The sequence below is a fragment of the Chelmon rostratus genome, chromosome 15, assembly GCF_017976325.1.
Source record: "Chelmon rostratus isolate fCheRos1 chromosome 15, fCheRos1.pri, whole genome shotgun sequence".
NCBI lineage: Eukaryota > Metazoa > Chordata > Actinopteri > Chaetodontiformes > Chaetodontidae > Chelmon > Chelmon rostratus.
Genome location: NC_055672.1, coordinates 11,616,963 through 11,632,384, shown reverse-complemented (window position 1 = coordinate 11,632,384; position 15,422 = coordinate 11,616,963). Strand labels below are relative to the sequence as shown.

Here is a 15,422-nt window from a genome sequence, read left to right as displayed (position 1 = left end):
TAGTGAAAATAATTATAATTCGCAGCTCTGTGGGCTACAGCACACAATGTATAGGCATCTACACTTACATGTGACACAAATGAGAAGATAATAATAAATGCACTTGGAAACTAATGCTAACTTAGATGCTGGTCAACACCCATGCTGTTTATAGTTGTCATCTTGGCCCTTTCTGAGATTACTGATGGATGAAATGTCCGTGCCCGGGCGGGAGTCTCGGGTATTTACGGTCCGGTACGGCAGGAAGAGGAGGGGGTTGTGCGGGCCCGCAGCGTCATGTGGTCCGCCCCCATCTCCTGTAAACAACGCATCCACCTCCGGCTACAAAGAGGGAAGCGCCGCGCTGCTCTGAACACACGACAGAGAGGACTTCCTTCTGGGATTTTAGCGAATAGAAAGTACACCCGGCGAAGTAAAATGGCTCGTTTAAGTCAGATATAATATTGCGAAAACGAAAATGGCGAAATATGTCGAGGAAAGCTTCGTAGTGTCCGGTTTGTTCACCAGAAAGTAACGGTAATCTGGACAAGCAACTCGGCGAGGTCCGAAAAAGAAGACTCAAACGAAGCCAAATTCAGCGGTGACTAATACTTGGTTTTAGCTTTTTAATTTTTAGTCAACCTGTGAGGGGTTTTTTTCCGCGCTAGTTTACTACTCTTACGAACAGATATGGACCGAGGCGGCTGCCAAATGAGTGGCGGCGGCGGAGGAGGTGGTGGTGACCGCAGCGGGCCCGAGCAACCCGGGATGATCACGCTGGAGGACCTGGAGTCTTTCTCGGAAGACCATCTGTCAGACTCGGGCAACGGCAGCCTCGAAGAAGAGGCAGAAACCATGGAGGAGGACGACGACCGACTGCTGCAATACTGGCAGGACGTAGCGAGGGGACACCAAGTGGAAGTTTCTCACGGTAAAAATAATAATAATTGCGACGATAAAAAAAAACAACGGAACACACAACGCTGGCTAACTAACGTTAGCTAACGATTAGCTTTAATGTTTTAGTCGCCTCCGTTTTGGCACAGCCTTCTTTTGGATTTTAACTGTCTAAATTACAAACAAAGTTAAAAACAAGTAAAGTTTGACATGTCTGACTTAAGTTAAGGTACCTAAATCTCCTCAAGGCACACCACATTGTACCCTGACCTAGTTTCCAGAGAGGCACAAAGATGAACTAGTTACAGTTCGGACAGTTTCCCTGTCCGTCAACAAGCGTTTTAACTTTAAAACTGCAACTAAACACTTTCACAGACTTATTGCGAGGCTAAAGTTTGGAGCACACAGGGAAATATGGTTAACTAGCATGTAGGCAGGCTGTAATTTAAAAGACTAACCTGTTATATAACAGTAAGGTACATACAGTTTGATCACGGGACCTTTTTTCCGGGTCCCAGGCAGACAGAAATACGTTAGAATCAGCATTATTATATTGGCTAGAAGTCTGCAGAATTAAAGGACACATGTCAGGCTGCTAGTGAAGTTTGTCGTAAATAGTAAAAAAATATATATATACTTAAATTTATATATATATATATTAGATGAGTTTCTTTGCCCCGTTTTTATTAAATAGGGGTTTGTTGTCAGTTGCATGAAAAGTTGGTGATGGTCTTAGTGGAAATGCTTGGGAAAGCCTTCCCTCACTTAAACGCTGTTGCACAGAAAGCAAGAGATTGCAAGTACAGTTAGGTGTTAGGAATACGCACTGAATTTTTACAAGCAAGCTTTTCCTCTGATCCAGTCTAAAAAATCTGGGCTAATTGTGTTATCAATCATGTAATATTAAATATCTGTTTCCTCACGTAGGCTGAAATATTCCAGTATACAGTACTATATCGTAGACATTATAATAAAATCATTGTAGTACTGTAGTGGTATAGTACTACAGTAGTAGGAAGGACAATAGTACAGTAATACTAAAATTTGTGGTGTCTAGCAGGTAACAAGCTCAATAGAAAATAAATGATAAAATAGAATAGATAAATAGACGTTTATCTGGCATTTTAAGTGATTTATGAGGTCCCTGGTTGTCATACAAATAGAAAACACATCAGGGAGCGATTTATATTTTCCTGAGACCACTGTGCCTGTCATTTTTATCAGATATTATTACCTCTCACGCAGTGTTTAACAGTGTTGGTAGTTCTCTCATATTTACAAGAATATTAATTTCTTTACTTTGGCGGGAAAAAAGGGCAAATAAGCACGTCATCACAGTAAACACAGTCCTCATAGCTGCATCCAATGAAGTGTTGCTTTGTTTTGCTGGGATATGCTAAGGGTAACCTAACAAATAAAACAGACTATGATAAACCCTGGCCCTGTATAAACCCTGTGCGTGTGCGTGATCTATTTGCAAGCTTCCTGGAATGTGGTCAGGACACTGACAAGCATGCTGCTTTGCAACCCCTAAACCAGCAAGATGGCCTCAGACACACACCAATCCAGTGCCTGTGCCTGACTTAAGTGGTTCCTCAGGCAGTCCTGGTGTGCAATGAGAAAACTGCAAAGGGCCATAAATGTGCAAACACTAAATGGGTCATTACGGTCTAATTTGCCACCTGCAGCGTTTGTTTATTTTGATGGGTTCATCACCAAAGTCTATTATCTTTTCAACGTTTTCTGGAAAATTGTTGGCAAATATACTTCAGGAGTATCCAAATTAAGTTTTTGTTTTCCTGTGCCTTCAATCAATGATTGGTTTTGTCAACTCGTAGCTCCAGGAGTCTGATTTTACCATGAAAATCCAGACATTGTGCTCAGCTAAAGACAACAACAGCAGTTGTTTTGAACTCTGGAAACTTCCAAGTCAGTGCTAATCACAGAGCTTGGATACAAAGACCCGAACAATGGACCCATTGAGATTAGCTAAACTTCAACATTTGAATTCCTGCGTCACAGCAATAAAATGCTATTTTCAAAACACACATCAGATTTGTATTTTGTGCCTTGTAGGACACAAACATTAAACAACGTGGATCAAAGCCCTTTGTATTAGTTCAACTTGTGTGTGGTAATACGTGTTAGCCATGCGTTCCCTTGTTGGCTTGTGTCTCCTTAAAATGAAGGACTATCTTCGTGTGACCCCTCATCACCAGATTAACATGCCTGTAAACCAGGAGCTGTTCAATAAAAGAGATTTTATTTTCCTAAAATTGTTAAGGAAAATAGTTGTTAGATGTTAGATGAAAAGTCAGAAAAAGTAAGCAAATATTTTTGTAGAAGATTTCCCACAGAGAATCCAGCAACACAGACTGGCACATCCTCCTCTGCCCTCACACTATAGCACTAATTGAGGACTTAGTACAAAATCACTTGCTGGGGCTTTCTGAGTCAGGGGAGGATTAGCTACCTTGCCTTGCCTGTACTGGTACTGAGGTTGCAGCTGCTAAATCCTGGACTACAATACTGTAGCTCAGGACGTAAGCCAAGGCCACAGTAAACTCCTTTTCTCTAATTGGGATGGAGTTGGGTGGACGGGGCTGAGGTGTGAGCACTGCTTTGCAAGCAGTTGGAGCTATTTCGTTGGATAACTTCAGCTAATATTACATATGCAACTTCAATTGCACTGTAGCTACCAACTACTTGTTTTCCCAGTCCTGCACTGGGTTGCACTCGCTATGCATAAATTGCATAAGTAACTGTATTAAGGTTTGTATAGTTATCACCGAATCAAAACGCTTTCTCCTAGTTCATGTACCTTTTTGTTGCAAGAGGGACTTGCACATAGATGCTGCAATGGCCCACAGCATTATAAAAATCCCACAGAGAGGTACCACCTATATTGTTTAAATGGCAACTACTGTCATTGCAGCCTCCCAACACAAGTCTGTGAACACAAGTCTAGGGTACATAAGACCCATCTGTTCTATTTTATAAAACTGACTCTTGCAGTGCAACCTGTTGGTACTGTACAAAAGCCCTTTACAGACTGTATGATTTTCAGGTCTGTCATGCCTCATTTTCACGAGATCAGATGAGAGATACCATTAGTGAGGTTGCATGAAGAGCTTCTAGCTTGTAAACAAGATGGAATGTGTGATTTCAACTTAAGACCAGTGAACACCAAACGAACAGTTCATGGACAATATCAGCCTTGTCTTAGTCACCCTTCATAAATATCGACAATAATAAGTGCCTTAGCACACCCAAGAAACTACGAACAAATTAAGCAGCAGCATTCTTATCTTGTCAAATAACACAAACCAGACTTAATTACACGCTGATCTTTCTACCTCACTAATCTGTGGTGACAGTGCTGACATTTTTCGCATTTTGTAAGTGTGCTTTAATCAGATTAATGAAAACAAGAATCGACATGCTTCTGTGATCTGTTCCCATTGAAGTACACTGCCACTGCAGGCATGTGTTAATACTACAGGCCAGTCAACCCGACGGTTGATACACAGATTACACCAGACATTTTAAAAGAAAAGATAATTGTCATGCTGAGCTCTTCTGAAAATGCACAGCTGGGAGTGCTTTGAAGGTGCAGTGTTTTGTCTTTGGTTGCTATGATATGGAATAGCTGCTGAATATCATGTTGATATTGTGGTTGCCCAAGGATGTCATCTGTCTAAAGACATAGATAGTCAGAGGCTAGCAGCATTCATTTCTCTTCAATTGTTGTCATTGTCCAGCACTTATACATGTAGGATGTGACAGTTTGGCTTTGTGGTGTTTGTCCCACTTTTCTTCTACTGTGATTGGACGGCTGCATAAAAAGTGACCATGACGAGTGTAGCATTGTACCCAAAGTTGAACATTCTCGTATATGACTGTATTCGTCTATGATGCTGCAACCAAGTTAAAATGCCTGTACAATCAACACATTTTGAGTATTATATATAAATTAATAAAAATATGCATTGAACCCCCTATTTTGAAAGTGGTGCTACTGTATGAAAAGCATGGGCCTCATGGGAAGTGGAGTTTTTGACAGTGCTTTATGAACAGAATACCTAAAAAATATGTGCCAGTTTCATGGCAACAAAACATTCCGGACCAGAGGTTTGAAGAACAGGAGCCAGACTGAAAGTGGGACTTAACTATAACCCTGTCCTGACTAGAAAGCAAGTTCACCTGTTGACCATGCAGTCGGCGTTGACTGTTCTGCGTCAGTGCTGAGTGGCTCTCGAGGTGCTGCCATAGAAACTGATTAGTTTGCTTGGGCATGCGTGCAGTACGTGCCTGTATGTGTGGATAACCATGCAGTGGTTTAACCTGTGGTGTTTTTTCTGTCCCTCTTATAGTGAAGACACACACATAAACGGGGAGGTAATATTTTACTGTCGAATAAACACGGCCATTATCTATTCTGAGCCACTCCTCCAAATCAGTGATTACAGTGTAACCTTAATTTCATGAGATCCTGCTACATGAGACCACTCACTCTTGCATTGTTCACTGTCAAAGGATTGATCATCTAAATACCACAGTTCCCTCTGACCCAGTTGTCCTCCATCGTATTGATTGACAAAATGTGATTGGGTTCACCTTGAGTGCCTTGTATTTGACAGGTCAACAATGGAACATAATGACATTATTTAAAAAAACATGGGCATCATCATAAAAGACTCGGTAATAGGTCAAACATGCTCCAGTATTTCAAAAGCACTGGCTACTGCTGTAGTCCATCTCTGTTAATACCAGTCTAAACCTGGCCCTGGGCAGCTTTAGTTAGCGTTCTGTCCATCAGCTCCAATAAACATTACACTCTGCGACATCCTGGCACAGCACTCTGTCCATCTGGCAACCTTTACTTTACCACACAAACTACAAACACTGCCTGCCAGCAGATTACTGGAAGTGAGGACGTTTTATACAGATTAGAGACAGGAGACTGCAAGTGTTGACATGATGTGAGTGGAAAAGAGTTGTATGGATCATGGCTTCTGCTTTAACATATTTTAATCACCTTAACATGCAGACCCAAAATGCATGCATCTTGTGAATGACTAAACACAGTGTGCAGCCAAAGCTGGCATTTAAAAAGCATAAAAAACAAGCAGGTGTATTTGTTTTTCTAATATAAACAATACTTTATTTCTGGACCACAGTATAAACTGACCACATATTGTTTGTTTGTCTGTTAACAGATATGGCAGAGCCCATTCAACAGCTAACCAGCAACAACCAAGGGCGCAGTCACAGAGAACAAGTCCCTTTCACCCTCCTCGCACGCAAAGATAAGGTATCTATCCAACTTTTACTATTTTGACCACAACTAAAAATGTATATACCTGTGTAATACCTAACTATATGCTTGTGTAACCTGTCTGTCTATACATTTTCATGTTCTGTAAAAAAGGAAAAGCTATCAAATTGGTTAGCATTGACCTAGTTTAATGTAGAAAAGTGTGTCTTCACCAGAGACTAGACCTGCAAATTAAGACTTTGTATGACAACCCAATCTTTGAAGAGGAGCAGTGGGTGAAAGTTGAGGTGCACACACAGTAGTCTTTATAGGTGGTACTGCTTAGGGGTAGAAAGGTTGCAGGGGGGTATATTACTTGCACATTAGTAAGTTACCTGGTCTGTGTACTCCATGGTGTTGTGTTTCCTTTTTTATTCCCCTGTCTAGTTTATCTTTTGTTATTTAACATCTGAAATAAGGCATGATATCCACTCCACGGAAGTCTGTATTACCGCTGTACATATGTCACAATAAAAATATTTGAAAGAAAAATCCGTTATTAGTCTACATTAGAGTACCATAAGAACAGTCAACTGCTAGATGCAAGGAGCTCACATTAATAGCAAATTTTCCAAACTGGAATAGCTGATAATAATGATGATAATGATGAGATTAAACATTTTCTTGGAGGAACAGACTATTTCAGAGCCCTTTTTCTGCCATTGCAATTCAACTTGATTGAACAGGTCAGTCAGGTCAAACAATATATGTAACATTATGATGCCAGCAAAAAAAAAAACCCAAACATCTCTAAAAACTCTCTAAAAAGTCTTGGATTGCACATACAACAACAACAACAAACAAATCAGGCCTCGCCTCAAAGAACACCGACGGCATCGTTGTCAGTCTACAATGACATACAGATCTTCTGAGGGGGTATGTGTCGGCTATTTATTTCCGACAAGATCATCGTGTCATCCAATACAATAAGCTGCCTAAACTCCTTAGGGGGGCGTATAAATAAAGAAGGCTAATTGGTTTAACTTGAGTTAATTAGTTCACTAAAACTTGGCCCGAGACTCCGGTTAAACAAAGGACAATCATGACACCCTATTCTTAGAGCAGGTTTCAGTGCCTTGTTAAAGGACAGTACGTTGACAGACAAGCAGACTTCAAACTGCAGGTCATACACCTGAGCTGCACTGCATCATTTACAAAGAAACAAAGTGGAGCTGCAACAAGTAATTGATTAGTTGTACATTTTGTTAATTTTTCCAAAAAAAAAAAAAATCTAAATGATCTGATTCCAGCTTCATGAATGTGGATATTTTCTGGTTTCTTTAATCCTCTATGGCAGTAAACTGAATATCTTAGGGTTGTGGACAACACAAGACATTTGAGGACATCATCTTGGGCTGTGGGAAACACTGAGCAACATTTTTCAGCATTTTTTTTTTTTTTTTTACATTTTATTGACCAAACAACTAATCGATTAATCTGGAAAATAATAGACATATTAATTTGAAGCATTTTTCACAGCATTGATGTAGCTGATTAAACAGGATAAAAATCACAGAGATGCACCAGTAATAATTACATTACATCACCTCCCCATGTAAAATTGATTCAGGGGGGTGTAGGGGGTACACTCACAAGGCTAAAACACTGCATGTCTTGAATGATTTTAATAACAAGTAGCAGCAGTTGTGTGGGATGTATTTTCTATACATTCTGTAGACAGCTTAGCTTCCCAGTTATTAGTTAAAACGTTTGCTGGCACCCTCAGTGCCATTCCCAAATGTTTCAGAAAACAATAGCAAATGTTACAGAAAAAGGTTTCACAAGAAGACTTCGTTTCATTTAACGCTGAAGTTGTAAGTCATTCTTCTCTTTTGTCATGGTGTATTTTTTCAGTGTGGGGAGCTGCTGTATGAGAAACGCCAGTACGAAAAGGGCCACTGGGCTTGCATAACAATGCGTGAGGAGACTTATGAACAGAGCATCTGCTATGGTTTTATGAGGCTAATGAAATACATCTGCCAGCAGAACTCCTTCGGTAAGTCTGCAAGCAAGGGACTAGTGTTAATTTTGTTAACAAAAACTATGAATAAATGTCAGTCGATGACCTTGTTTTTCCATGGCTAAGGCGAGACAGCACCACAACATGAAACACTAACGGTCACTATATCAACATGCAGCAATTTTGGCTAAAAAACTCCCAGACAAAACTGTAGTTTAGAAAATGAAAAGTTTACCAAAATCTTTCTTCATTTTTATTACTGAGAAAAAATATGAGAGGCAGAGATTGTTTTTTCTCCAATGAAGCTGTTCTGTTTTCTGTGCTGCATGCAGCATATCAGGACTACGCCTGTATACACCAATATCATCTGATGAACAAGAAAAGACTAAAGCACGTCATTTTTCAAACCAGCCTCACAGGTAATAATGACAACTGCCATTTGCTAGGTGACTACCTGGGTATGACTCTCCCCATCGTCACAGTGGTGCGCACAGATGAAAACCATTCTGTGGTCTCCAGTGACGTCACTGTGGCATATTTCCTTCCTGCTGAGCATCAGGCCCAGCCCCCACTACCTACTGACAGCGAGATCCTCATAGAGATCTGGCCCACCACTACTGTATACACAAGGTCAGTACGAATAAAACAAAAATAAACACTTCTGCTATTTCTAAACTAACTCCCTCTTCTTGTTAGCACTGACAACTAACAAAGATTGTTTTAATCAGTGATCAGTAGTGCTGGAGCTAATGCATGGCTTGTTTTTCCTGCTTGGCTTTGACATGGAAATTTGATGCCTCATACTCATGCACCATTCCCTGCTTCTTCCAGGGCCTTTACCGGTCCCACCAACGAAGTGACCATCATTAATCAGATCAATGCCCTGGCCGAGCTTCTAGACTCTCCTGGTGTGTGTGTCAACAACTCCTTCATCGTGGCCGGCTACACCAACCCTGCTCACAGCAACCGCCAGAATGAGATCTGGTTCCTAGAGCGACCCTGAGGAACCAGAGGATTAAGCAGCATCCTATCTATGACCCTTGAGCCTCATAAAGACTCCCTTAACACTGCCACAGCCCAGCTACAGCCTCAGATGCAACGTTTTCTTTATTCACCGCCTCTACCTGAAACAACCACCAGCTCAGCACCCTCCAGACCAGTCAGGGCCTGAAAAAAAAACTCGACCCTTACTTAACCCTCAGTGAATTTTCATTCATGTCTATTTAAATAGATCCTCATCTCACCCATAAGAACTGAACCAAACCTCTGCCATATTTTCATGGACACAGCCCAGACGCTAAGGTGCAGCATAGCATTCATCTCCTGCTCCTACACTGAGATGGCTGAAAACATTACCTGAGCACAGTGCCCTCTTGTTTAAAGTTGAAATAGTTTTTACTCTTAGCGCTCGGTGAACGTGGTGACCATTGAGTGCTGTCCGAAACATGCAACAGCCTATCTTAAGACAGTGGAAGCAGGCTCCCAGTAGACACGCAGCCTTATCTATACGCTCAGTTTCTGTTTGTTGCACAGCTACAACGTCTTGTCATGTGGGGTAAAGGTCCATGCACAACAGAAAAAACAGCTTCTCTGTTATTCTCTAGCTTGCGGAGGTGATTGCACAGTTGATCCGCTCGATGCCAGTCACGCTGCATAAACAGTTATTTTGATCCAACAATAAGTGCAATATTTACCATATAGCAAACAGTCAACAAGCCAGGTATTACAGTTGCTGGGCCACTAACCTAACCCAATCCAAGGATGTGCTCGGTGGCTGGTAATGGTGGGTTGGGGGGGGTGGCTGCAGCATAAAACACAACCCAATCCAACATCAAGACCAGAACTGGTGGCTTTGACCATAAATAAGCTCTCTTAGGAAACACCTATGAACACATGGTTCATGGGTGTTTGCATGAATGTACAGGGAGAAGGTAAAAACAAGTGTCACACTTACTTACACAAACCAAATGCTGAAAACAGATTTTACTGCTGAATGACAATCATAAAGCACTTACATATTATATTCATCCTTTTCTCTTTCAGCAACTCAGTGCATTCCTCATGTTTCAAGTCTTTTCACACACAGGAATAATTACCTCTGGACCTCTTTCTCATGCTCTTTCTACTTGCCACTCTGTGTCAATGTTAGTGAGTATGCATTCGCTCATCTATGTACCACTGCTGCTGAGTAGAGACAATGCAACCAAGAAAAGACAGAGCGCAGACAGTACCTCTACTGTGACTACCTGTTTTTTTAAATAGAAAAAAAGCGACATTCTGTTTTAGTTAAAACTGTTTTTTCATCTTCTGTCACCAATCTAAAGAGAGTCCGTAAATTCATAGTGAAAGAAGTATGTATCTTTATCTCATATGCAACATACACAAGTGATATGCATCAAACCAGCTACACCTAGAGTTCAGAGTGATACAGTAGTAGGAAATGTACTAGCCAAATCATCACTGTGTGAGGATTTTTATCAGGACAGGGGCATCCTTTGAATGTTTAGGCAGGGAGTTATTGAGGCAGTTTAAATATGTATAAAATTAAAAGTGAAATTTTGAGCTCTAATTGTGAGAGTTGTTTCATCTTATTTGCTTCACAAGAAAAGGTAAAACAAAGAAATAAATGGTCAGGAAAGTTAGTATTGGGTAGGAAGGTTGCCCAGTCTTAAAGTTAAGCAGTTTGGTTGACATCAAATGACACCAAATCCAAAGAATTTTATTTCTCATGAAATGATAATAGAGTCGTAGAGATCTGATACTCTATGACAACTATAGTGTGTAAACCACTTGCAAAGCCATGATACATGTGGGTTGGTTTCCCTTTAAGAGCTTGGTTATATGGGAACATTAAGTGTGATTTAACTTTTTCTTTTCTCTTTGCCGTTTTTTTCTTTTTTTTAGTATTTTGCAAACGTGTGCTGTACTGTGAAAATTCAAGTGCAACAACAAGAGCTACTGTGGTTTTCTTTGTTCAATTAAAATGTGCTTGTCTCCCGTCTTTTGAAATGTATAGTGACGCTGAGTCTTACTGGGTTCATATACACAATGCACAAGGTTTACTCAGAGCACTACTGCAGAAATGTGTTTCCATAAATGATGTTCAGACATATAGTTCAGAGGAGCTCACGATCAACCTCATCCATTGCTGACTTTCTGCGAAAGAGCCAAAGTCAAATCCATTCTGATGTGTGAAATGTGTAGTTAAGGATTAATTCTCAATTATGCCACAACTGAGTAGTTTTGCAGTTTAAGCTGAGTTTCAGACTAGTTTCAAATTAGTTTTCTGTGTTTGTACCAGCCAACAAGTACTGTATACTACAGTATTCACAATATACCTATAGGGTATTCCTTGCTTTTTGTGGGATCGGATTTGGCAAACAAAAGGGGTCCCAGCATACTTTGTTCTGAAACATATAGCATAGCCTGTTTCATGAGAAGAACTGGTGCTCAGTTACTGGAGCATAGTAACATGAGTTCTCACAAGAAGGTCACACATACACTACAGTATATCAGAGTGCAGCCTATTACACGATACAGTGCACTGTATATGGTGTCTGATGGAGATACAACGAGCTGATGGGATTTAACCTGCAGAACTTGGTTGAACAGTTTCATTTTTCTGATAAATATGAAAACAACTTGTGCGTATGAATATGATGTCTGTTTTTCTCCATGTACAAATTATTCTCCTCTTAGTCATAAACATTAGGACATTCTTTCAAATAAATAGAAATAAATTTTTTGTGGAATGCCACGAAAACTTAAGCCCTAAATTGCACCATCACTTTCCACTATAACACAGCACAGGATGAAAACTCTAGAATGGATATCTCAGGACTGGCTTAGGTACAATGGCCTAGATGTTGTCTATTGAACATCCATGCTCAAAAAAAAATCACAAAGCTGCAACACAAGAAAACAGGAGGCTTTTTTAGTGGTTATATGGACTGATTTTAGAGGAAAAGCACACAACTGAGCTCAAAACCTGTCTGCATGACTGGTTCATTTTTCTGATTTGCTCAGCAATCATTAAATTCCGCCTCAATGACTGCAGTGATGCTCATACAGTGTTATCTCTCTTTTGTGTATTGTCTGGTCAAATTAAGAGGGCAGTGGGAAATGGAGGTTAACAAATCAGTTGCAGATGGCATCCAGTCAGGCGGTAATAAGAAAAGACTGAAGAGAAGGTGAAAAGTTAAAGTCAAAGCAATTGAAGAACAAGCAAGAAAAGCTCTATTATTACAAGCAATCCCAAAAAAGAATCAGAAAGTAGGCAAGAAAATACACAAAGAAGAGCCAACGGAGCTCATACACAACAGGTCTAAACTTTCAAATGCAGGTGTCACATTCCAGCTGTCCAGCCAGTTGAGACAGATGAAGTGTAGCTGCACATTCACAGCACAGTACACACAGACAGTGAGCGAACCCGAGAGGACGGACAGCCCGTAAGGTCGCTTAATAATCCAAAACTATTTAGTCCACTGGCACTGAAATCCAGACCGCCAAGTGTGGCAGGATGTTGCTTTCGAGACTAATCAATCCATTTCATATTAACTGACCCAGTAAGAACCACTCCGCGACAGGAAAGAGGTGATGCTGAGGAAAGGCTTACCACTGAGGGTTTTTTGTTTTTTTTACAATGGGAGCAAACAGTGACCAGAAGGTGGCAGCAGAGCACCAAAAACACATATCAGCTGCTTCACATAGAGATGAAGCCAAACCAAACTAACTTTTGTCCAAGTTTGAATGTGCTTGTCTCCTATCGTGTTTGATTCCTGATATGAATCTGAAGGTGAAAACATCATGGACAATAAAGACGGACTTAAATGTGCACTTAGCATTGTACAAAAAAGTGACCATCACACCTGCTAAACTCAGACTGATATGCCAGAAGTTCATTCATAGGAAAAAAAATAAAAGCTGTACAGACAGGGAGGAGTGCAGCTAAATATGATGCAAAAAATGCCTCCGCCTACCTGCAGGTAGCGCGCCTGGTACACAGAAAGGACATCTCCCAGAGGAACCACCACTTTGTCCACACTGCGCTGGTGGGAATGGGCCTGGATGTCCGGGCTGTCATCTGAACGCAGCTCAATGTGGGAGATGAGCAAATTAGAGATCACTGACTGCACCGACTGCGGGGATGGAGTGAGAGAGGGAAGGTGGAATCAGATTAGAGAGTAGTTAAATGAGAGAAAGGTCATTTAGAGTGGTTCCCAACCTTTTTCATGAAGGGACCCCTTTTCTATTATAAACTCACAAATAAGTGACATATACAATGGATATTTCATATCATATTCAATGCATAACAGTAATGAATGAAGTGCTGAGTATTCTTACACGTTTTACAATCAAGCAGGCTTTGCGACCTCCCAGTGAAGCTTTGGCAACCTCTAGTGGGCAGCAGGAGCCCTAGGCTGGGAGCAGATACTGTATATTGCTCTTACCTTTGAATCTCCCCCTGGAGTTGCACTAAGGGCCAGGATGCGAAATTGCAGAGTCTGGCTGCCGAGCTGTCTGATCACCTGAGTAACAGGAAGAAGAGTGAGTACAGGCCGCTGTCAGCACTTTATCTGAATAGTCCAAATATTTAACCAACTGAAAGCATTACAATACAAACCGAAAGAGGCATCCCCTGCTAGAAAATTGTGAGTGAGCGATCAGACAAAATCCTCTCCTATGGTATGTGTAATTGTATGTAAAAGTAACAACCTGGATATAAATCATTATAAAGTAATTTATCTCTAAAATCAACTGCTTATGGATGAAAAAAAACAGATGAGAGTGTTAATTTTGGCTAATCCAATTAATCAAAATGAATGAAATATTTGGCAAATCAAGACTATTAATTACATGGAAGCAAAAATCATTGATTTGTAACACTGCTGACAATAGTCTAGTAGTACAATCAGAGATATTATAGAGATAGCTGCCTCTGTAAATATTATTTAGTCACATCACAGAATCCTATAAATACTCCAATAAAGTGAATTAATTTTCATACTGCTGTCAAGATGCTTTCAAATCAAATCACAATTCAAGCTGGAGTGCCTTCAACTAAGACGACTGAACAACAACAACAAAAAAAAAACAGTATCTGTTGATAATAACTTGTTCTATAAGTATGACAGCAACAGACTTCTAACAACCAGCATTCAAGGTTAAACGAGCGAGTGTTACTGGACTTGACAAGTAAAACGCAACCTGAAAATATAGTAAGCAGTGACGTACAGCTGGGCTGAGTGTCAAGCTGTGATCATTAATGACATGTTTGTGTACCTGACAGTAGGCATGGTTTCCCAGCGCCTTGTGGGCCTCATCAATCACCACACACTTGACCTGCTGAGCCGGACAGGTCTCTCTGGACAGATCGTTCACCATGACCTGAGGGGTGAGGAAGAAAACGCGCTTGGCCCGCCACACGTCCTGCCTCTGCTTCGCCGCTGTGCTGCCTGCGGAGAAGGGAATGGATTCTTGTTAACAGAGGCTAAAAGAGAAGAGATGGGAGTCATGGATTTAGTGTCATCATTTGTCACCTGTCAGCTCAGCCATGTGCGCCTGTGGGATCCCCATCACTTTATAACAGGCCTCGATCTGTTGGGCCACCAGGGGTTTGGTGGGAGCCATGAATACGATCTTCCCTGACGGATACCAGCGGTAAAAGTTGTACATAACCACAGAGGCAATAAAGGTCTTTCCCAGACCCGTGGGGAGACACACCAGTGTGTTCTGATACAGGGCAGCCTCTGACATCTTCAGCTGGTACTCCCTGATGGGATAGTTGGTGGGGTAAATCCATACCTTCGCTGAGGAGCTGTCAAAGCCGGGGAAGTCTGGATATGTCTGCCCACCTGACGGGATGGGAGAGAGGGCAGTGCTCTCTGCTCCTGCAGGGTTGTCACATTTAAAAGAGTTTGCATTACCAAGTTGCAGGCTCTCTTCAGCTTCATTAACAGCGACCACCATCAGATCATCGTCTTCATCTTCATATGCAGGTTGAGGTTCCTCTGTTCTCACTGGGTTCTCTGATGTGTATGTGGACCCCTCACCTATTTCAGTCCACAAAGGATTTCGAGGAGGGTTTGTTTTAGCTACCTGTGTTGTGTTGCTTGAAGTTGCCTTGCGCCGTCCAGCCGGTTTCTTGGCCTCCTTTTTCGGTTGAACAACTTTGTTTTGAGAGACAGTTCCACCCCAAGTCTGGAACAAAGTCCTCTGGTTTGATCCACTGCTCATTTTCATCAGCTGTAGCGAAAAACTTTGAGAAAA

The 15,422-nt window shown here is 41.2% G+C and overlaps 2 protein-coding genes across 3 annotated transcripts in view; one reads left to right on the top strand and one right to left on the bottom strand.

Annotated features, from left to right (window-relative positions):
- fancm (FA complementation group M) overlaps window positions 1–15,395 on the bottom strand; it is a 45,920-nt gene extending 30,525 nt beyond the window's left edge. Inside the window, exons 1-4 of one of the 2 annotated variants that reach the window (XM_041953766.1) lie at window positions 14,693–15,395; window positions 14,436–14,608; window positions 13,604–13,681; window positions 13,133–13,291 (exon numbers count right to left, since the gene is read on the bottom strand). In XM_041953766.1, the coding sequence (XP_041809700.1) occupies window positions 13,133–13,291; window positions 13,604–13,681; window positions 14,436–14,608; window positions 14,693–15,395 (1,113 nt within the window). The remainder of the gene's footprint in view (window positions 1–13,132; window positions 13,292–13,603; window positions 13,682–14,435; window positions 14,609–14,692) is intronic. The other variant, XM_041953767.1, reaches the window with a different exon arrangement.
- Window positions 327–11,150, top strand: soul3 (heme-binding protein soul3). The gene is made up of 5 exons (XM_041953769.1): window positions 327–910; window positions 6,096–6,190; window positions 8,048–8,189; window positions 8,600–8,783; window positions 8,985–11,150. The coding sequence occupies exons 1-5, from the start codon at window positions 670–672 to the stop codon at window positions 9,154–9,156; spliced, it is 834 nt and encodes a 277-aa protein (XP_041809703.1). The 5' UTR covers window positions 327–669; the 3' UTR covers window positions 9,157–11,150.
- Window positions 15,396–15,422: the final 27 nt, after the last annotated feature.